Source organism: Diadema antillarum, unplaced genomic scaffold (assembly GCF_040938485.1).
Source record: "Diadema antillarum isolate AM-2024a unplaced genomic scaffold, OU_Dant_1.0 seq00000694_RagTag, whole genome shotgun sequence".
NCBI classification, from domain to species: domain Eukaryota; kingdom Metazoa; phylum Echinodermata; class Echinoidea; order Diadematoida; family Diadematidae; genus Diadema; species Diadema antillarum.
Genome location: NW_027271599.1, coordinates 470,573 through 493,433, shown reverse-complemented (window position 1 = coordinate 493,433; position 22,861 = coordinate 470,573). Strand labels below are relative to the sequence as shown.

Sequence of the window (22,861 nt, the reverse complement as noted above, 5' to 3'; positions counted from 1 at the left end):
TGCACATGCAGCAGCACAGCTCAGCTCAGCCGGCCACGGCAGGCGGGCGGGCGCCCGGGCTGGGCCAGCTGGATATCGATTCTGCGTGGTCACACGGTTCAAGAACATCATATTTATCCCCACATTTCTCCGACAGCTGAACAAGTTCGTCTTTTGTTTTTCCTCGGGTTGGTACTGGTATGCCACGATCATTCAGGTATTTCTTCAGTTCGTCGACTCGCATTCACCGGAAGACAGCTAGGTCTTGGGTAACTATACACAGCCCTGTCGCTGTACGTATTCGCACAGCGTACTTACAGCGTCTGGTCGGGCTAGGTCTTGGGGGTCTGCCATTTTCGCCTTGGGCCTTGTGTTTGGGGGGTCTGCCATTTTTTTGTCCGCTGTGCTTTGTGGCGATGCGACCGTAACGCCATAAAAGTAGACGTCTACCTCTAGTTACCGCGTATACCGATCGCCAGGCGCTAGGCCAGTACAGTTATTGTACAGTAAATAGGGCATTGCGCATGCAGCTACTGTCTGCTGCGCCATGCGCTGCAGCGTAGCTCTAGCTGCATAGCGCGATGTCGACCCCAAAGTTGAAAATCGGCCTGTCCGTTACAACCGATAGGTGGCGCACCGTATTTGGAATCCACCGAATTGAGCGGGGCACGCTGCATTCAGGACATCGACAAAAATGGAGAGTTTTCACAAAGTCGGCAAGGGAAGTGAGGAGACACATACACTTGCAATGCTTTTGAATTGACATCATTGCATATTACTGGTAGTCCATCATATCAGTGTGCAAGTATGAAAGACCCAATGTGTATTTCCCTCTCTTTATCAATGGAGCAGTTACAAATGCGCATGTATACAGGCAAAACAAAACAAGCAAAAGCATGTGCGTAAGCTTCTTTCACACAAGTGATCTTGGTGCCTGAGGGATCTTTGCTTTGAGTGCCATGCAAATGTGTACCTCAGTTTGAATTAGGCTGTAAAACAGGATTCTGTGACAGTGTCCACAGTGCTTAAATGTGAATAAAGGCTGATGGACGTTGCCCATCATTTGACACGTGATATTCACTGAGCAGTTACTGCAAAACGAGGAATGTTCACATGCATTTTAATTTTGCAAATTTTGCGCGAGCCAAGATTCGCGGAATTAAAATGCACGCAAAAGTTCTTGTCTGCACTATATGCATTGAATGCCAGTGGCAATTTGCGAAAATTTCATGTTGTGAAAAAGGCCGTCAGCTCCAATTCGCAGAAATTTAATGCCGCGAATATATCATATTTTACAGTACCTCAGCTTGAATTAGGCTGTAAAATATGGTTCTGTTACGATGTCCGCAGTGCTTGTGTGAATAAAGGCTGATAGGCGTTGCCCATCAATTGACATGTGATATTCAATGAGCAATAAGGTGTGTTCATATCTTAAGTAGACTTCAAAGACACCACAGGATTTGTCTCATGTTATGTAGGAGGGTTGCCAGTGTTAACATACCCAGTATGTAACAAGTGCAGTTTTACAGGTGGGTGCAGTTAGAAAGCATTTATGGTAGGTGTGAAAACCTGGAGGGAGGGAGGAGGTTTAGGAGATGAAACACCCTCCCATAGTTCAGATGTTATGCAATTTTTAAGGTTGTATAAATTGTGAAATCAGTTGAGCAATGCAAGAGTATGCAAAAACTGTGTGCACAGTGATTCCGTAGTAGTTATTAAGAGTAAACCAAGATATGAAAGATGTCAGTATATGTAAGTTTGTGATAATGAAGGAGTTTTCATGTGACCATTAAAGACCCAGTTCAGTAGATGGGTAGCCTGATTGAATCAATCTTCAATCGCTACCCACAGGGTTACATTAGAAACCATGACTAGTGTAAGCCTGCTAGAACAGAAGTACCCGTCAGCAAATGTGTGCACTAATACAATGTACATAATATGCTTAGTCGGTAACGGTCAACTCCAGTTGAGATACTTCAGCTGCGTGTGTGCTGCACATAAAGGTGTTCGCAATTCGTTACGTATCGTACGGTAATTCCCAAATATATCTGAGTCGGGCCAGCCTTCCCATTTCATAAGTATTAACATGGTCTTCATGCTACCGAGTCTTTAATGGATGCAAGGATGAGAATCAGCGTGTTGATCAGTGCAAGACTTTCAACAGGAGTTTCAAACTTGTTCAAAGCTAGTCAGTACAGTTGCACACAGCTTGTATGTGTCTGGCCATGCATGCCAAACCAGTAAAGTCACCTTCATACAGCTTTGGAAACATCTTTTATGTGCCACACAGGACAGAAGTGATAGCAGGAGTAGTAGCTGTCTTCACATTTTATCATTTTATCATACTCATACCAGTTGTCCAAAAATATCAGTCACTTTTAAAAGAGCAGTTTGTACAGGAAAGCTGTTCAGAATAGATTAGTCTTGGTGCAGCAGTGCTCTTCACATGTTCGAAGTCAGAATTGAGCTACAAGTCTCTAAGATTTGGTTTTGTGTGGGCAATTATCCTATGATCGGCACAAGGGCATGAGAGTTTCCTCAGACGTATGCTTTGAGAAATTCCCATGCTTAGCATGCATGAGTTTGGAGCTGTACAATATCTCACTAGGGTTGTCATTCATGACTCGGGATGCATTACTTCTATTTTATGCTGTCTCCCCATTCAGCCACCTTTGGGGGTTCCATGTTAAACCCTTCAGAAAGCCTCATGTTTATGTACAGATCCATTTACATCCCTCAATGCTCAAAGCATCTGCATGCCCACGGCATTGTGATTCATATAATTCCTGAATCAATGCGAATGTTTCATTTGTGCCGTTGATCGCTTAATTTGCTCCGGATTTGTGACCAGAATGAAGAGCAATCGATATTGTGATGTCATCCCGTTGCTTCCAATCAAATCCCAACCTATCTCTTTGTGCATTCAGACGATCTGCTGGGGAAGCTGATAGCGTACATAAGCCTGGCACCCCTCGTAATCCTGGTCGGCTTTGTCACTCTGCTGCTGTTCAGACGAGAGCTTCACACCGTAAGTGACGACTCATTTCACTCCAAACTCATTACAGTGTCATTTCACCAGTACCCCTGTCAAACAAGAGAGAGAAATATATCATATTGTTTATATGATAGCATAAGAAGTTTTTAAGTGCCTTGTTTTGAAAATGCACGTATATTTTTTTCATATTTCTTGATTGTATTTGCCACATGTGATACTGTCCATGGGAGTCCTTTAGATGAAGGCATATCTGACAATTTGGACAATATTTCCCTTTTATTTCCATCTAGTAAAATTGATTTCTTTCTCGACAGTTTCCGCAGAAGATCTAAAATGACTGAAGTTACAAATGAGCTGTGCCTGTCCACAAATTCGTATATTTCCTACATGATACTGTCCACTGGAGTCCTCATTACAATTTGGACAATTTCTAACTTTTTTTTTTTCACTTAGTAAAATTCATAACTTGACAGTTTCTGCAGATTAATAAACTCTGCAGTCAATATTATCCCTGAGATGTACTTTTCTAAGTGATTTAGGCTATTGTTACTTTACTTCTGAATATAATATTGAAGTCACACAGTAGCTTTCTATGGTTTAGTTGATCAATGTAAACAGAAGCTACAAAAGACTAACAAGTCAGGGTGTTGCAACTGTTGCCAGAATTCACTCTTCTCCATTATTGTACTCCCAGTTTTAAAACACTGATCCCAGTTTTTCTAAGCAAGCAAATACAGGGTCTTTTTAGCTCACCTGAGCCAAAGGCTCAAGTGAGCTATTGCGATCGCCCTTCGTCCGGCGTGCGTCGTGCGTCGTCCGTCGTGCGTCGTGCGTAAACTTTTTACATTTTCATCTTCTTCTTGAAAACCCCAAGACTGATTTTCATCAAACTTGGCAGGTAGCATCCCTAGGGGGTTAGGAACTCAATTTGTTAAAATGGGCACCATGCCCCACCCAGGGGGCCCCCAGGGGGGCCCAAACCCCCCAAAATTAAGGAATCTGTCAAAATCTTCTTCTCTAGAACCAGAAGTGATAGAGCTAAGTTAGTACTATGGGTTAGTACATTGATGATTGTAGTTTCAAGTTTGTTCATGGCAGAATCAGGGGTGCCCCCCTTGGGACCCAGGGGAGGGCGGTGGGGAGGGGTTCTAAAGGGGCCTAAATTGTACATTTTCATCTTCTTCTTGAGAATCCCATGACCCATTTTCACCAAACTTGGCAGGTAGCATCCCTAGGGGGTTAGGAACTCAATTTGTTAAAATGGGCACCATGCCCTACCCAGGGGGCCCCCAGGGGGCCCAAACGCCCCAAAATTAAGGAATCTGTCAAAATTTTCTTCTCTAGAACCAGAAGTGATAGAGCTAAGTTAATACTATGAGTTTGTACATTGATGACTGCAGTTTCAAGTTTGTTCATGGCAGAATCAGGGGTGCCTCCCTTGGGACCCAGGGGAGGGGGTGAGGTGGGGTCCTAATAGGGCCTAAATTGTACATTTTTATCTTCTTCTTGAGAACCCCATGACCCATTTTCACCAAACTTGGCAGGTAGCATCCCTAGGGGGTTAGGATCTCAATTTGTTCAAATGGGCACCATGCCCCACCCAGGGGGCCCCAAGGGGGCCCCAAACCTTCAAAATGAAAGAATCTTTAAAAATCTTCTCTAGAATCAGAAGTTATAGAGCTAAGATAATACTATGAGTGAGTACATTAATGACTGTAGTTTCAACTTTGTTCATAGGAGATCCAGGGGTGCCCCTCTTGGGGGCAGGGGGGGGGGGGGGTTGGGAAGGTCAAAATGGGGGCCTGAATTGTACATTTTCATCTTCTTCCTGAAAACCTCATGATGTATTTTCGTCAGACTTGGCAGGTAGCATCCCTAGGGGTTCAGGATCTCAATTTATGAAAATGGGCACGATGCCCCACCCAGAGGGCCCCAGGGGGCCCCAATCTCCCCAAATTAAGGAATCTTAAAAAACTTGGGCCCTTATTGTACATTTTCATCTTCTACTTGAGAATGCCTGGTCAAATTTTGGTAGAGCTGTGAATGATTTAGATTAGTGACTGCGTGAAAGGTGAACTTGCGATACTCAGGTGAGCGCTAGACCCGCGGGTCTCTTGTTTCTTCTCATATTCATTTGTAGCTGATGTGTGCTCTGCACTGCAGTATAATGAGTGTATGATACTGAAACTGTTTCCAGACTATTTCATGAGGTCAGTTAAACCAGGGGGGCATTTCATGAAGCAGTTTGGTCAGATATTTTTTGGACAAACTGTTACAAGCTACTGAAATCCTTGCATCTGATTGACTGAGAGCAAATTTGTCCGACAACTCTGTCGGACGAAATGCTTCATGAAATGCCCCCCAGAAGTGCAGTGATGAGTAACTGATTTAAAGTAGGATGGCCTTCATCCATGTTATACTCTCATAATTTATGTTAAGTACTTGACATTAAAATTGTTATTCTCTGAAAAAGAAAAGAAAGAAGCAACTACAATGTATGTTTCATTTTACCAAGGACAGTGACTACATTGTACATATGAGATTGTTTTGCAGTTAATGAGCTGATTTTGCTTTAATAGAATCAATTGAACCATCTTTTATGCTTCTGACAAGATTTTCACTAACTGACTATGTTTTTCTAGTGTTTATTTCACTATATAAATTCACAGTACCATTTCAGGACTTGAAAATATCCTTGTAAAACTTTGTGTGTTCATGCTGTCTCATTCTCACATATTATTTTTTTAAATGCTTCAGATTACATTTTTTGGTGGCATTGTACTGAGCGAAGGAGTTAACTGGGTTGCCAAGCACACAGTTCAAGAGCCGAGACCCTGCCGAGGTTTGTTATGTGACAATCTTTGGACATAACGCTAACTTGATTTTGTTTCGGGAATCGCTGAGGTTGATCCGGATTCATGAAATCATCAAACAGCTGAGATTTTAGAAGCCATCTCATTTTTTTTTTTCATCTGTTTTCAGGTGATAGAGTTTCAACCTGTTACTTTTTCCTTCCTCAAGAGCAAAATGTTACTGGGTGATTTAGGTGTAAATATTTAGATATGTACTAGAAATATCTATATACAATTGCAATGTCTCCCTCACTCTGATAACAAAGGTGCAAATGGCTTAACAAACAATTTCTAATAGGAATTACACCTGTTCAAATGCTTTCAGTCAACACAATTCTGCCAGTTTATCATGATGTACAACTGTATTTAAAAAAGGAGTGTTGTAAACATACAAAGTATATGAACCAAAATGAATGTTTGATAAATTGCCTGAAAGATGGCTGTAGATCACTAGCTGTATCTCACACTGTCTTATTTTCTGTGTAATTTTATGTTTGCAGTGCCGGTAATAAAGTGCATGCTGCACTTATTTCAAAATGGCATTATAAAGTGACATCCAATTTTAGCACATACTCTTTCTCAGAACATCTTCCCTTTAAATGTCAAAACTTGAATTCTTATCATATATGATTTTTCCTAATATGATTTCCATGTACATGCAAAATGTATGCACCAGTAGTCTGAAGTCATGAATGATAAGCATGAGTTTGATGCAACTGTGAGTGAACATTGTGATATAATGTTAACAAGTCTCAGTATAGGGACACTGGGATGGTTCCCATAACACTGATGCCTGCGATTAACTCTCCCATCATGCTTTTCATGTCTACCGTATTCGCCAGCGATACGGCCGCACTATTTTTAACAAAAATAAAGCAGTAAAGTCCGGGTAAGGCATATACACCAGCTCAAGCAAATTACCGTATTGTCTTTCCAACTCAAGAGAATCACCTGCCTAACCAACGCACATAATCATGTATGGGACTAAGCCAATGTGCCAATTGTTATTTCTATTGTTAGGAAACCTGTTGAAACACATAGAAATGACAAAGAGTCATATTGAAAAAAAATAACATAGAAAAGAAATGAAGTTTTTATCAGAACAAAATCCCTCTGATTTTTTTTTCTGTTTTTTTTACACCAATGTCAGGATGTGGCTTATCCGGCATTGCGAATATGGTAATTAAAAGAAAAGTGACTATTACATAGAGAATTGTGGCTGCCATCATAGGAAACCTGAGATCGCTTTGCCTGTACCAAAGAGAACTATATGTTTCCTTTCTGCATTATTTTGGACAGGTGACAACACATTACACGGTGGTCTGCGGACGGAGTATGGAATGCCATCCAGTCATTCACAGTTCATGTGGTTTTTTGCAACATACCTAATACTCTTTATCTATATACGGTGAGGAAAGCTGCATTGATGATATGAATTCTAAAGTTACTTTGGATTAGTTTACTACGTAGCAATGATCAAAGTTGCTGAGAGTTTAAAAATTTGTCAAAGTTCCCTTTTTTAATGAAACAAAAGAAGGTTGGAATGATGGTGTTCTGTGCTTGCACTATTGAAAATTTATCCACCCATTGTTATTTTTTATATTCAATATGGAAATATCAGTACAGAAATAAGATAATTTGAGACTTTTGTGAATTTTATGCATATTCTGAGCCTTTAGTAAGGACTGGTCACAGTCAAGTTTTTGGCCTGAATCAATTCATGGTGTGGTATACTGCAAAAAATTACTGTAAGTACTTACATAATGTTTAGTTCAGATGTTGTCTTACAGTACTTTTGTTTTTCTATCAATTTTGTATTTGTTTTCCCGACTTATGTAGATACATTTTCATTCTTAATACCAAGATAAAGAAATATGATGCATTAAGCAGTATCCGTGGCCTTCAGTTATGTTGCTGATGTCATCGTGATTACAGAGGTTCAAAACTAAAATTTAATACAAACCTCTTTTATTCAATAAGCTACATGTACACTCCTTGGTTCGCAAAAGTCTGCATATAAATCCTTTACTGAGAATTCATTAGAATATGGATTTTGATAACGTTTTTTCAAAAGAAGAAGAATAAATATGTCAGTATGTGTTGTTCCTTGCTTGAAGGGTTTCACAAATTATTACATAACTCTGTGATGGTGGTGATTTACACATTACTTTTGTGCAAACTTGTATTTTCAGGTTGCACCAGCCGAACAATAATATCTTCATTGAGCAGGTCTGGAGGCATCTAGCAGCCGTAGGAGTTGCGATGTTAGCATTTTTAGTCTCATTTAGCAGGTGAGATTTCTTTTTTGTCAGTCCCATCGACTTTATGGCACATACAGATTTGCGTGTGTGTGCATGGGTGTGTGTGTGTATGTGTGTGTGTGCACGCGCGCGCTAACGTGTGTATTTTTGTGATGAAAGTGATCTTTTAAAATAGTGCTCTCTTCTGTTTTCCATTTTTTGTTTTTATAAGAACAAATGTCAAAACTATATCATTTCCCCAATGTGTGGGACTTCTTTTCAAGGGTCCTAACCATTTTATGTACCGGTATTTATTTATATATCTATTGGTTTATCTATATATCTATCTGTCTCTATATCAGTATATCTACAAAGTGTATCTATCTATCTACCTATCTATCAATCAAGTTATCTATCTATCAAACTATCTGTTACTCTCTCTCTCTGGTGATATTTCACTCTCAGTCAAGTATCCTACTGTCTCTTTGTCTTTGTAATACCAAAGGCAGGGTTCGAAATTGGCGATGGTCCGCTGGCCATTGGCCACCCAAAATCACGTCGGACTAGCTAAAAATCGAAAAATTCTGAAGTTACTAGTCCGTCTGGCTAGCCAAAATATTGCTTCAGTGTCAAAATTGATTCTAAGTAGTCCGCCTGGCTAGTTAAAAAACAAGTTAAGTGTGACCCCTGAAAGGGTTAGGCAAGGACTTCAACAAGTATGTTTCATGTTGTGTTCATAACTGAGCGTCTTGTATGTGTATATTGTTTGCTGTAAGCATACATCATCTTGTATTGGGAACAGCTGGGACATCTTCTGCCAATATTAGCACTATAAAGTGACTTGATTGAAAATTGGATAAATTTCAATGTTTGAGCAACTGTGGCTGAATTCTCATCATCAATCACTTAATCACCAAATAGTTGTACATTAACTGAAGTTTGACAATTCTGGCATGGAAAAAGAAGCCACCAAATATGTAGTCAATGAGATTTTGGAGGACAAGAGCAGTTGTAAGCATTAAGCTTGATTAGAAATTTCTTGAAAATCCAGAATGTCAGAAACCCAAAGAGAAAGTTGCACATTTTCTCTGGAGTGATTATTATTAGCGTTTAACTCTGGCAAAACCACTACTGTAAAAGTGGATATTTTCGCGCGACTAATTTTTCGTGCTCGGCCGAGTAAGAAGAGTTTTGCATGTTTTTAATTCTGCGGGATTAAGACATCAACTACTGGAACATATAGCAAACAAAAATATTTGCGACTTTTTTTTTGCGCTAGTTTCTGGTTGCGCGAAATGTGTGAAAATTTCAACACTGCAAAAATTTCCACTTTTACAGTATCCTGAACTCCCATTCGCGGTGTGTATAGAAATGCAGCCAACGGGGTGGAAAGTATTGTGTCATATTGTTTACAGAAGTAGAACGTGACTAAGACCTACCTATCTATGGACGTCTGTGTGCACCCTTTGTTTTCGACTCAGGAAGTTGCGAGTTGGAAGGAAGGGAAATAGTAAAAACTTCACATGGATAAACCATTATGTTTGGAGTGATCGGATGGATGATTCTAAACATAACACCCAACTTTGTCAGAATTGTGTGAATGTGTTCCTGTATTCTTTTTGACCCAGATGTCTATGATATACAGTCAAACCTGTCTACAGCGGCCACCCAAGGGAGACGGAAAAAGTGGCCGTTATAGACAGGTGGCCGCTATAGACAGGTTATCCAGGTTACTTTGTGTGCATTGCTTACATGTATAGGCCCTATCACGATGTATCATCGTTGTATCCTTACATGTACATGTATGTGTGTAGGCCTACGTATGCTCACACCGTGTGTTTCATGCATTTAACACTAATGCATTATTATGACTGAATGAGGGATGAATGCAGCGGTGGCGATCACTGAACGTTGCCCGCACGGCTACAAAGCAGAAAAACACGCTGAATTATCGGCTCGGCAACGGCTTCATTAGGGTTTTGGCTGCTATAGACAGGTTAAAATCTACCGCGGGAAACAAAATTTGTGGCCGCTGGCCGCGTTAGACAGGTGGCCGCTGTACACAGGGTCTTTAAAAGGGATTTTTCTCTCGGGGGGATTTTTCAGTGGCCGCTATAGACAGGTGGTCGCTATAGACAGGTGGCCACTAAGGCAGGTTTGACTGTACATGTATGTGATGTAAATCAGGGCCCTGTTTCATTAAGCTGTTCGTAAAGTTACGAACAACGTATGTGCGACTGGTGATCAGTTTTGATGTGCTATACTTTTCAGAATTTCAATAATTCAGCACAACAACTGATCATCAGTCGCTCGTAAGTTGTTTGTAACTTTACGAACTGCTTTATGAAACAGGGCCCAGGTTATGCAAGCAGGTTGATAGAGTCATATTTTCCCAGCACCACAGCATATGTTTTTGCAGTATAGCTCAAGCAGCATTCTCAAGCAGTTTACCTAGTGTTGAATCTACCAGTTAGGGACAGCCTATAATTAATTTGATTAATAATTATATCAACCACATACACGCCTCTACACACACGTACCATGTAAAGGGAGTTAAAGAAGAGACACAAGAATAGCCCAAGGAAGTACTGGTTACGTTATACGGTTAGAATACACTGGCTGCCGACACAGAGGGTGGGGCTTCGGCACCAGCACCAGGACGTAAACTGAGCCAGCGTTGAGTGCCGCACGGTATCAGAGGAATACCCCACACAGCAGGAACAGATGTTTGTTTCGTTTGGCCCGGGTCGCTGTCAACGTCCACTGTCAGTGGCATCCTGTCTGCTTTTCAGTACAAATTTTGCCAGCTTCCTCCGCAAAAAAAAAAGAAAAGAAGAAAAATAAAGAAGAAGAGAAGACAACCCACAACAAACAAACCTGCAGATAACCGAAATCCTTCACGCTGGCAGTTTCCGTCACTCCCTTTAATGGGATCATCTTTTTGCCAGCAGTGGAGTACATGTAGTTCGTGATACTGACTTTATTGTGGTCCTCAGAGTGTGAGCCATAAATGCCTAATGCAGTATAGGGTCTTCTGTGTGCAAAACCAGTGAGACACCCATTCTTGAGTAGTGTCTCGGATGCAAACTCAGCAAGTGAGCATTTCTTCATTCATTACTGTACTCCACAATAGTCAATTCAACCTCTCATGAAATTGTGGGGAAGTCCCTTTTCAACAACAACAACAACAACAACAACAACAACAACAAAAATTAGACACTCAAAACATATAGTGTATACAGTATCTGAGGCTAGTCTCTACTTCATTCGCTTAATAGGGTGAGGTATTAATTACACATTGATAAATCTTATGATTCTATATAATTATGTTTGTGTGACATTTGTACAATTTTGACAGGAGAAGGGCTGTGTTACATCCTGAAATTGAAATTGAAATTGAAATTGAAATGTCTCTGCCATACATTTGTCATGACTGCAGGGTTTATCTGATGTATCACACGCCAAGGCAAGTTGTCTGTGGAGCCCTGCTGGGGGTGATTCTTGCCGTGCCTTGGTTTATCATTACTCAGGTAAGCTCCTGTTCTCCGAGTCAATCAAAGAAATTAACATTGTGGTCGTTATTTAACACAGTTGCCCATATAGTGTTTTTATTGGTGGCGCACTCGCGGTACGATTCTGCGCCATGCTCAAGATGGCATTAATTATGAGAGTTATATTAAATGGCACTGGCTTCATCAAAACTGGACATGATAGAAGGGGGAATGACATTGTAAATTTTTAACTCATTTTTTTTTTTTTCACATGTACTGACGAAAAACAACTTCACATTCATGGACAAGCACTACCTACAGGTATCTGGCACAGCTATGGGTACCAGGATGGCTCCCTCCTTCGCCTGTCTCTTCATGACCAAGCTAGAGCAGCAGATGTTAGATTCAGCCCCCTGTCGTCCATGGATTTGGTGGCGCTACATTGATGACATCTTCTTCATCTGGACCAGGGAGGAAGAAAGCCTCCATACTTTCATTGACCACATCAATTCTTTCCACAGAACCATCAAATTCACTTCTGATTTCTCCCAAGAAGAGACCAACTTCCTTGATGTCACCTTTAGGAAGGAGTCTAACCATGTCACCACCACTCTCTACACTAAACCCACAGATACCCATCAGTACCTTCACTCAGCCAGCTGCCATCCCCGCCACTGCAAAACCAGTATCCCCTACAGCCAAGCCCTCAGACTTCGCCGTATCTGCTCTGAGGATTCTGAGTTTTCTTTCCATGCCAGGAACCTGAAGAGACATCTCGCAGCCAGGGGCTACGGTACCAGGAGACTTCAACAAGCTATCAACAAAGTTCGTTCTCTCCCCAGATCTGAAGTTCTCAAGCCGAAAACCAACAAGCAGGACATCACTGACAGAATACCCCTCGTGACCACTTTCCATCCCAATCTACCCTCTCTCCACAATATCCTTCGTGATAACCACCATATCCTTCATACCTCTGATCGTCTCTTACAGGCCGTCCCAGATACTCCCATCCTGGCATACCGACGCCCCCACAACCTCAAGGATCTCATCGTCCGTGCTGAAGTACCCTCCCTCACTGACAATTCTTCTCCTTTACAGCATGGCACATTCAAATGTTCAGCCAGTAGGTGCATCATTTGTAGCATACACATCCACGAGAGTGACTCTTTCACCAGCAACTCTACCGGCCTCTCTCACCACACGAAGGGAAACATCACTTGTACCACCACTAATGTTGTGTATCTCATCACTTGCAGAGTTTGCAGAATCCAGTATGTTGGGGAAACCAAGACAACACTCAAAAGACGCTTCTATGGACACAGATCTACTGTCAACACAGCCAAGCTCGACACTCCAGTGGGCCACCATTTCAATCTACCCGATCATTCCATCACTGATATGACTCTACAGGGCATTGAATCTTTAGGCACTCGTCCAGACACAGTCAGAACCAGCAGAGAGAAGCTCTGGATGAGACGTCTTCACACCATCCAACCCCATGGCCTCAACATCCAGGAGGGAAATGACTAACCACCTTTTATTTCTTTTTATTATTATTACCCTTGTTATTCTCTTTTTCATTTTTGAATTTCATTTTGTTCTTTCTTTGCGCTTTTTCCATTCGCAGACCTGTTTATTCCAAATTAATCCCTTCCTCCAGTCCGAGTCTCTTTTATACAGCCCTTTTCTACCTAAACATACACACACTTGGTTCTGTTGGTTTTTACATACTTGTGCTTACTATGCCTTGCCTGCTTATCTACATACATTGTATACAATTTTCTTTCCCCCAGTTTTTTCATATGTGTTTTATTTCATTTCTTTTATCAATATCTTTTTCATTATTGTTACTTCAATTGTCATTATCATTACTGTGTGTATATATACTTTGATTTATTTGATTACTTCCTTTTGCTGCCTCCTCCTGGTACTCCTTTCAGGGTGCACTGTTTGCTCAGCCCCCCCCCCCCCCCCCCCCCTCCCCTTGCTGTTGTCCTTTTCACTCTTTCCCTTTCTTTATCCCTCTGGTGTTCCTTATCCTCTTTGATGTTGCCTCCCTATTCATCCTTTTCCTACATTGGTTGCCCCCTTGATCCTCTTGATGAGCACTGACCCTCCTCTGCCTTTTGTCTGTCCACTCTCCTCTGCCCTTTGTCTGTCCACCCTCCTGCTCTAATCCCCCCTCTCTTTACCTGTTGGGCTCCTTGCCCATGAACTCCCACCCTCTCCTTTGTTTTCTTTGTTCTGTGTACCCAGCCTGTACCTGTCTGTTCTTGTGTGAAGTCCTTATATGTGAGTGCTTTCCCTGCTTGTTTGTCATTTTGCCTCTGACGAAGATTCTGCTAGGATCGGAAGCTCAGGCCCCTTTTGACTCCATTTTACTCCATTGACTCGCCTTATTGGATAAGCAGTTTTCAGCAGTTTTTTTTTTGCCTCATTTTTTTTAATCAAATAATCCACACATATTTTAAGAGGTGATGATTTCGACACATGACAACTTTTCCATTGGCTTGTATGCAAAGATGTCATTCAAATCTTGTTTATGGTTGATGAGTTAGCAAGTGCATCCTCTGTACCTATGAGAGACATTTAACACTTTTGATCTCAAAATACTCCAAAACAACCCATTATCCTGGCGAATCACTTCAGCTAGACAAGTTTCTTGGCACACCCTTGTGATATATTGCAAACAAATTCCAAATTGTGGAAGATGAATTTTAAGCCCTTCTGAGGAGGCAAAGGATATATCTTAGTCTTTAGTACTTGTTTCATGTGGGAGAAAGAAAATCTAGTTGAAAGTTATGCACCCTTCAATGGAAACTGACCAATTTGAGTGTGTGGTTGTGACTCGTGTCATTGATTTCTGAAACCTCGAAAACTTTAAAATTCTGTACCTTTCTGATTTTACGTAAGATTTGGCTAAACTTCTATCATTATGTTTCTCAGACCTCACTGTACAATAAAAGTGGTGTGGAAATTTTTGCGGTGAGGAAATTTTTCGCATTTTGCGTGACATGAAACTAGCGCAAAAATAAGAACATATATTTTGCTTGTTGTATATGATACCATTTCTTATTGTGATCCTACAGAATTAAAAGCACAGGAAACTCATGTTACTCAACAGAGCGCGAAAAATTACCCATGTCAAAATTTCCACTCTCACAGTATTTCATTTCTAAAGCCGACTTGAACATGTTTGGAATTGTACTTGAAGTGTGCTTTTAAGCATGTCCAGAGTAATATTATATCCCGTCCTTATTATGTTTCTTCTTTTTTTTCTTGCCTTCTTAGCAAGAGAATCTCAAGTACACACTTGTCAGTGGTTTCGACTCAATGGTCCTTATCAGTGCAGCATGCATTTGTGCATGTGCAGGCTTTTTGTAGTGTGTGCATGTGGATAGATATGATATGTAGATGTATAACTATAGTCTTCTGCCCTTGTTCAAGCAGTGTTCATATTCCCGAGGTCCCACATAAAGTCAGACAGTTTGTGCTAAAGAGAAAATTCCAAAACTTTGTTCTAAGGAGATGATAATTTTGTAAGTAAAAAATTTACAATCTCGCGATTGCTTTGCTTACAAGCTTTCATATCATATTTCAAAATCTTATCAAACCAAAAACCAAGTCATTGAAATTTGCCATGTGTCTGATGGTGGCAAAAAAAAGAAAGAAAGTTGGTTAGCCTGTCCATCTTTTTGCCATGGATTGGAAATTAGTTCAAGAAAAGAGCAGTGGGAACCTGTGTATGCTGCTGTATGTGCATCCCAAACTCACAGTTCATGATACAACACATGGAGTCATTGAGAACCAAGTGCATGCTTTTCTATCTTATATTTATGAACATTTTTTTGAGGAAAGAGGGAAACTGGCAAGGTTTCTCGCCTATCTTGGCATGGTGAGGAGAAAAAAAAAAATGTCTGATACAGCTTTGCCTTGGGACCGCGACTGGACTACAGATTGTTGGCAGGTTTCCCGAATGCTGATTTGGGCCAAGACCAGTGCTATATTTAACCCCCAGAAAGCTTTCACAGTGTTCACAGTATTTTATCTCAGCTGAACACTCTTTTTTTCCTGAGCTTGATTTCCTTTAAACTCACAGTACTTCCTCAATGCTTAAATCCTATTTTTTCACCTGCAGTCCACACCTACCTTTAATACTCTCTCTCTCTCTCTCTCTCTCTCTCTCTCTCTCTCAGTAGCACACACATCAATTTCCTCAAATGTCCTGTTCTGCGAGTGTTATATTTGATTTTTTTTTTTTTTTTTTTTTTTTGGGGGGGGGCTTTTTTCTCAGGTACCACTGTTATGTTGTACATAAATTTTGAGCTGTTCCTGTCCTACTCACGTCTTTAAATACTTTTCCTCCCTGAATAGTCAATGTATCATTTCTACTTATCAACCCAAATTTTGCGAGTCAGGTGCTATTTGCAAATTTTAGAATGTGCGTAAATGTGAAGTTTAATCCCGACATGAATATGACGTGCACACGTACCTTACAATCCCAAATTTATGCACTTGCAAAATTGTCTGGAAGTCTTGTTTCACAAAACGTAGTCTCGCTTACAATGTATATATGCCATATGTGGTATATTATGTGTCTGTGTGTTTGTCTTTCAAATTCATGTTCATCTCTCTCCCCTCATATTCTTCATTCCTTCTTGTCCTTCTCTCACTCACTCTTGATTTTTCATTGTCTCTTCCCCCCCCCCCCCCTTCATGCTGACAGGTTGTCCTGACGCCGTTATTCCCCTACCTGGTTTCCTGGCCGATCTGTGAATACTTCCTCATCCGAGACTCGACACTCATTCCCAACGTGCTGTGGTTTGAGTACACCACAGCCAGGACCGAAGCAAGGCAAGTCATAGCACAACATTTTCTCTCTCCACAATCCTCCCCCATAACACATACCACTCAATCTGTGGGGTACATTTTTACCCACGCCGATGAAAATCGGCAGGGGGTTATGTAAAGGGTTCCGTATGTTTGTTTGTTTGTTTGTTTGTTTGTTTGTTTGTTTTTTTGTTTGTTTGTTTGTTTGTTTGTTTGTGTACAAGATAACAAGAGAACGGGTAAACGGATTTGCACGAAATGTTCAGGGGATGTTTGGATAATGGCAGGAAAGAATCGATTAGATTTTGGTGATAATCGGTTGACCCTTTGCAAATTCTGTGTGACCTTGAAGTTTTGACCCCATGATATAGTGACCACTCCGAAAATTTCCCGTTTCTCACTTTGCGATTTTCCGCTACCATACGAACACATAAACTCCCAAACGATCCGACTTCGCTGCTCAAATGTTCGTAAGAATTCCGGAATTTACGTTTAGGCCTATTTGAGGGACTATGTCCTTCTAGATTTATGAAAGTTTGTTCTCCGTCGTCACAAACTGGCCCGTATTTTGATGATTTTTCAAATTAACATTGATTGTTTTTTTCGTTGGAGGAGCATTTGCTCGGTCAGTTACACTGCACGATATGCGCGCTCAATGTCAATGCGTGTGCAAGGCCGCTGAAAATGCATCGCGCTGTACACTGTTGGTGCAAAATTGCATCGGGGACGTTGCGGCGCTGGTTGGTGACCGAATACTGGTGCAGTAGACATTTGCATTCAACCCTTGCATTGAATAATTTCCGTAGACACTAATCATAGGGGTAATTGCCTAGGGAGTACGTAAATTTTGTTTTTCTTTTGCGCTTTTGTGGATACCATCAAAGATCGTACACTCATACGACCTTTGATATCATCACACTCTCGGCTTGCTATGAGCAAAATATCCCGCAAGAAAACGGCGTATTTCTCAATTTTTAGCGCTTTTTCGGCGACCCGTCGCATAGACAATATACTCTTAAAACTGGACTTAATTCACGCGCGCTTGGAAAAGTTCTGATTCTGCACTTTTGACGGTGGTATTTGGGATTTTCGATGGATTTTTGGAGGAGACTAAAGGACTTTCCTGCTGTGAATGAGTGTTACCGTATGTGAAATGATGTGATTTGCGTGTGATGTGACTGTAGACCCAAAGATCGTACACTTCAGTGTACGATCTTTGGTAGAACTCACTGGCTGGTGATAAAGCACACTGGCAATTAAGTGACCGAATTCTGGTAGATGACCGAATGCACATTATGTTTACCCCGACTTTGTACAAGGCGTGGGTCTGCCGCCTTTGACGGCCCCTCTCTAGTTTTTTTATTCAGTTTATCCCATGAGCTGGTTCCTACACCCTCAAAGCATAACAACATAAAACCATCTACTGTAAAAATGAACATTTTTACTCAAGTAAATTTTCTCTCTTGGCCAGGTAAGATGAATTTCACTTGTTTGCGGAATTAAGATATGAATTACTGTTACACTGTACATAAAGCAAGAAAAACGTAAATGCATGTTTTTTGTTTTCACACTAATTTCACGTCATACGAAATTATCAAAAATCTCCACACCATGAAAATTTCCAGTTTTACAGTATTTTGCTGTATTGTTCCCTGTACCCTGCATTGTGGCCTTGAAAATTTGTGCAATTCGCACTTCTCGCTTACAGTCCTCACTGAGAGAGAGATAAGAATTTCAATATATGGACATGTTCGCATGCATTTTAATTTGGCAAATGTCGCGAGAGCCCAGATTCACGAAATGACAGTGCACACGAAAGTTCTTGTCTACACCATAATGCATTGGTTGCCAGTGGCAATTCTCGAAAATTTCACACCGCAAAAAAGGCTGTCAGCTCCAGTTCGCGAAAATTTCATGCCGCGAATTTTTTTTTGCTTTACAGTACGTAGACATGCACGATACCATTGTGATAAATATCAAGGTAGAAATAAAAGTACCTACACAGAAAAAGAGAAGACTGGCTTGCTCTTGGACTTGAGATGGCAAAACAACGTATGTCGAAAATTCATAGAAATTGACTTAGTCACATATTTCAAGTTGCCTTAGTGTAATCTAACTCCCGACCAAATCTTGAAATCAGGACGCAGTCCATTACTAAGATACGACGCCCCCTCCCAGTGGGAATTGATATGATTTTGTTGGCAAAGCAACGTAAGCAGCAATTTACTGACCCATTCTCAACACGCGGTGGTCATGAACTTGGCAAAACAAGGTATCTTCATGCAATATGTTGTACATATTTACGCAGTAATAGGCTGAATGACATTGTGCTACATGTACGCACACCATTGATCGAGACTTACATTGTTTTGCCATAGCAATAGCTTGGTTAGACTTATGCAGTAAAACAACGTATGTTTTGATTTATGCAAATCATTCTAAAAATAAGGGGTCTAGTGAAATTGATTTGCATACGATGTATTGTTGATACTGTTGGTCCTTTTAGGGAAAGAATAGAGTATTAAACAAAACCAGAAAAAGAGTTGTGCATTTGCAGAACTTTAAACTCATTTACTGGATAAGAGGTTGCATGTAGATACATTGTTTTGCCATCTCGCGGCCACACTGACTGGTGGACGTAGAAGGATCGGTGCATCATATGTTTTTATTTATTTATTTTTTATATATTAATTTCTAATCTTTTGTCAGGGTAGCCCATTCACCAACAAGTAATGGTCTTCCATGGGGCCCTGAATAATATCGATGAACTTATGTATAATAAATAGCAAAACGTATATACAGAAGAAAACATAGATATATACTTTACATTACAAAGTAACATAAAAAATAATGTGTGTATTGATATGCCACAACAACAGTTCACCAGAATGCCAAAATATCAATTAAATTGCTATTGTGCAAGAATGATTAGATATCACAGAATAAATTTGGTTGTGTTACTCACAAATAACAACTTTGTTTAAACAATCTATTAAAGTTCCATTCAAGTAAAGAAGATAAAATTGGGCTACACTTATGACAATCAGATCGAAATCTTGGCACACGTAGACTTCCACTGTCTATTTGCCTTGTGCGATGTTCATGTACATCATTAGGCTTAACTAAGTGTACCTGAAATGTTAATGCAGCCTTTCTTTGGCCCTACCCTCTACTCTTCTCACAGGACCAGGCAACGGAAGCTGGGAAACAAGATGTCATGACCATCACTCTGGTCCAGGCCCCGCCCCAGATTGAAACCCAGGCGAGTCATCCGCGACTGACAGGGGTGCAGCCGCGTCCCTTCTTCTTGGCAACAGTCCTAACGACACGACGGCGATCTTTGGAGCTCATCTGGCTCCGCCGATGGTTTATTCATTTATTTTCACCCATGAAATATATATATAGATTGATATTGCTATATAAATATATATATATATGTGTGATTGTTGTAAGCATTTTATAGGGGAAGGATTATGATGGATTGAAAACAATTTGAAATATATTCGAGATGGATGAAAAGTGAAGGGTTGGGGGTCTTACGTTGCCATCATGGATTGCGTTTCGTCAGGTGAAGATGATTGATGCTTGAAGTCTCTAGTTGTTCTTTTTTTTTTTCGCATTGTAAACCTGAAAGTTGACGATGTGTCAAATAAAGCGCTTGCTGGAGTTTGATTAATCAGCGGATGATTCAGAGGACGGTGATGGCTGTTAAAGTGATGTACTCGCGCAATTTTTAGCTGGATTCTCAACCCGGTGCCATCGCCAGCAGCAAGCCACAACAGAACCAGAGGGATTTTGTGTGGTTTTGGGAACAGCGTTCGACAATATCACAAACCTCATTATAGGACCAAGACGCTTGTTTAAAGTGAGTAGTTCACATACCACAGTAGTTTTATGATCACAAAGAAAATGTCTGCACCTGTTACTCTTCTTTTTTAGAAGTCTTCAATTTTTGCTGATTGAGCATTAGATTAGCTTTTCTGTAAGTTTACTAGTACATGATTCTAGCTTTTCTATAAGTTTACTGGTACGTGATCCCCCCCCCCCCCCTTCCATATCTCTGAGCTGGAAATAACATGAGCTTACGTGTACACTCAGAGTTACAGTGTGATGCATTTGTGTATCATGTTTGTACCTGCATTCTTGACCGCAGGGCCCAGATCTTTTTCCCCCTGTCTGCAGTGCTACATGTATGTCTCATGTAGGTACACCCTTTGTATTACTTCAGACCCCACATTGGGACATTTTACCACATTTCGCCAGAACCATTCAGCATTGATTGTAGACACAAGCCAGAGACTTGCTTACATAACCCCAGCTTGCCATGTCTCTGTGCTTCATATTACATTGCCCCGCCCCCTCCACGTTTCCATGGTTACCTGGTTTGAAACAAGCTCACCCCGTCTATGAAGCATACATTACAATGAGACTCGGATATTGTTTTAGAGGGTAGAGTTGACAATCTTTAAATTTTTTTATATTTTTGGACAGTTTGGTTGCCATGAGCACAGATGTAGATGAGAAAGAGGAAGAATGTAGGACTTGCGTTTCCATGGCGACATCATTCCTGCTCTTGATTTTGGTGCTGGAAACCATTTCAAGAGGAAAATGTGTGTGACCTCAGCCAACCACAGCCAGCGCCGTTGCTTTCATTATCTCCTTCTTTTTCTTTTTGCCAAGGCACATGTGACACCCACCGTAGTTGCCTACCAAGAGCTCATCGTAATCCTCATATCTAAAGAGGCCAATGGTTAAGAACATAGGAGACAATTGAGGAATGTAATTCTTGACGATTCAGAGCTGCCAAGTCCCTGTGGTCGTGTCGGAAGCTCCCTAACAAATGAACATTCTTTTCATGCCGTAAACAACAGACTGCTAAGCTGCCTCGATTTAGATACTGCAAAAGTGGATATTTTTGCACGACTCAAGAGTTTCGCGTGTTTTTAATTCCTCGGGATCAAGACATCACGCACAGGAACATGTGGCAAGCAAAAATATTCGCGTGCTTTTATTTTCGCGCTAGTTTCTGGTTGCGCGAAATACGCGAAAATTTAAACACTGAAAATTTCCACTTTTACAGTATTTGATTTTGGCCCATCAAGGTGCATGTAATACATGTGTACAAGTATGTACCTTCCAAGATGCTCTCTCGAATCTGCCTGATTTTGTTGTGGAAATGTTGGCAGCCCTGTACGATGAAGTGAAATGTTTCCATACTTGCATTTTGCAAGGGTCAAGGATTTTGATTCCAGGCTTTTTGGCTTGCAGTGATTAAAATGGCCACTCAGGAGGAAATGGGCCTTCTTACTATCTGGCTAAATGGGTTTCTTGTTATTATCTGCACATTCAAGGATACTACAGTATCACACTGTTGTATACACGTACAGCGCTGCCAAGTCTCCCTGATTCTGCAGGAGTCTCCCTGAAAATGTCAAAATCTGTTCATGTCTGAATAAGAGAATATTAAAATCTCCCTGATTTTGGAATTATTTTTGCCCATTGAAATACATGTAACACACAGATATCTCCCTGATCGCTGTGTGGAATCCTCCTGATTTGGATGTAGGATGTCGGCAGACCTGCATGTACAAATTGTTTATGTGCAAAGTACAGCTGTATCTTGCAGAAACTTTTCCTTTTAGCACAAGTGTTCATTACCTGAAACTCAACATGACACTTGAGAACTTCAGACAGTCAATACTGGAATTGGATGAATGATTTTGATTGGGATAAAGCTTCCTTAAATTCATGTAATTCATTGTTTTTATTGAGATCCTCAAATTTTCCCTCTCATTGGCATTTGAAGACATTTAATGTCATGAGCAGTTTAACTTTGGCAGTCATTCAGCCTCTTCAATGCAGTGATAGGCAAAATTCTGAATGATTTTTAACTCCAAAACGTAGCCCAGAGATTGGACACCGAAGTGTATTAAGTTTTGATTGTCAATAGATTATCTTGAAGTGGATCAGAAGGAAAGGTAAGGCTTGAAAAGAGAAATCATCTTTGATATTTCAAATAGATGAAGAAGACGACATGCATTCTGTGTACAGAAAGAAATACAGGTGGACTTTTTCACAGGATATCCAATGAAACTTGTGATGTGAGAATAAATAGGCGAAGGACAGGATGTAAATATGAAATGTGTCATCATAATATTGAAAGGTTTCTTGTCAGTGTTTAAGAGGTGATTTCTCACTGGACTTGCATCAGTAGTTGAGGACAAACTTTGATCTGGAAATCTGAATTGGCAATGTTTCAGCATGAAATCAAATTTTTACACGAAAGTCACCAGTAGTGTACAGGGTCATTTTGAATGTGCGCAGTTGTTATTTACAAAGAGCAGCTTCAGCGCATTTTTGGAAGCGTAACATCCTCTATCAGTTATGCTGGACGTACACCAAACTTTGAACTGGCGTGGATGAAACAGTCGTAGAATCATATATCCAATCAAGCTACCCTGCTATGTTAACGGA

At 40.7% G+C, this 22,861-nt stretch overlaps 1 protein-coding gene across 1 annotated transcript in view; it reads left to right on the top strand.

Moving 5' to 3' along the window:
- LOC139737528 (dolichyldiphosphatase 1-like) overlaps window positions 1–19,952 on the top strand; it is a 37,857-nt gene extending 17,905 nt beyond the window's left edge. Inside the window, exons 2-8 of the mRNA XM_071648200.1 lie at window positions 2,907–3,007; window positions 5,732–5,816; window positions 7,126–7,234; window positions 8,019–8,117; window positions 11,506–11,596; window positions 16,284–16,411; window positions 19,572–19,952. Coding sequence (XP_071504301.1) covers window positions 2,907–3,007; window positions 5,732–5,816; window positions 7,126–7,234; window positions 8,019–8,117; window positions 11,506–11,596; window positions 16,284–16,411; window positions 19,572–19,608 — 650 coding nt within the window. The 3' untranslated portion in view covers window positions 19,609–19,952. The remainder of the gene's footprint in view (window positions 1–2,906; window positions 3,008–5,731; window positions 5,817–7,125; window positions 7,235–8,018; window positions 8,118–11,505; window positions 11,597–16,283; window positions 16,412–19,571) is intronic.
- The last annotated feature ends 2,909 nt before the right edge of the window (window positions 19,953–22,861 follow it).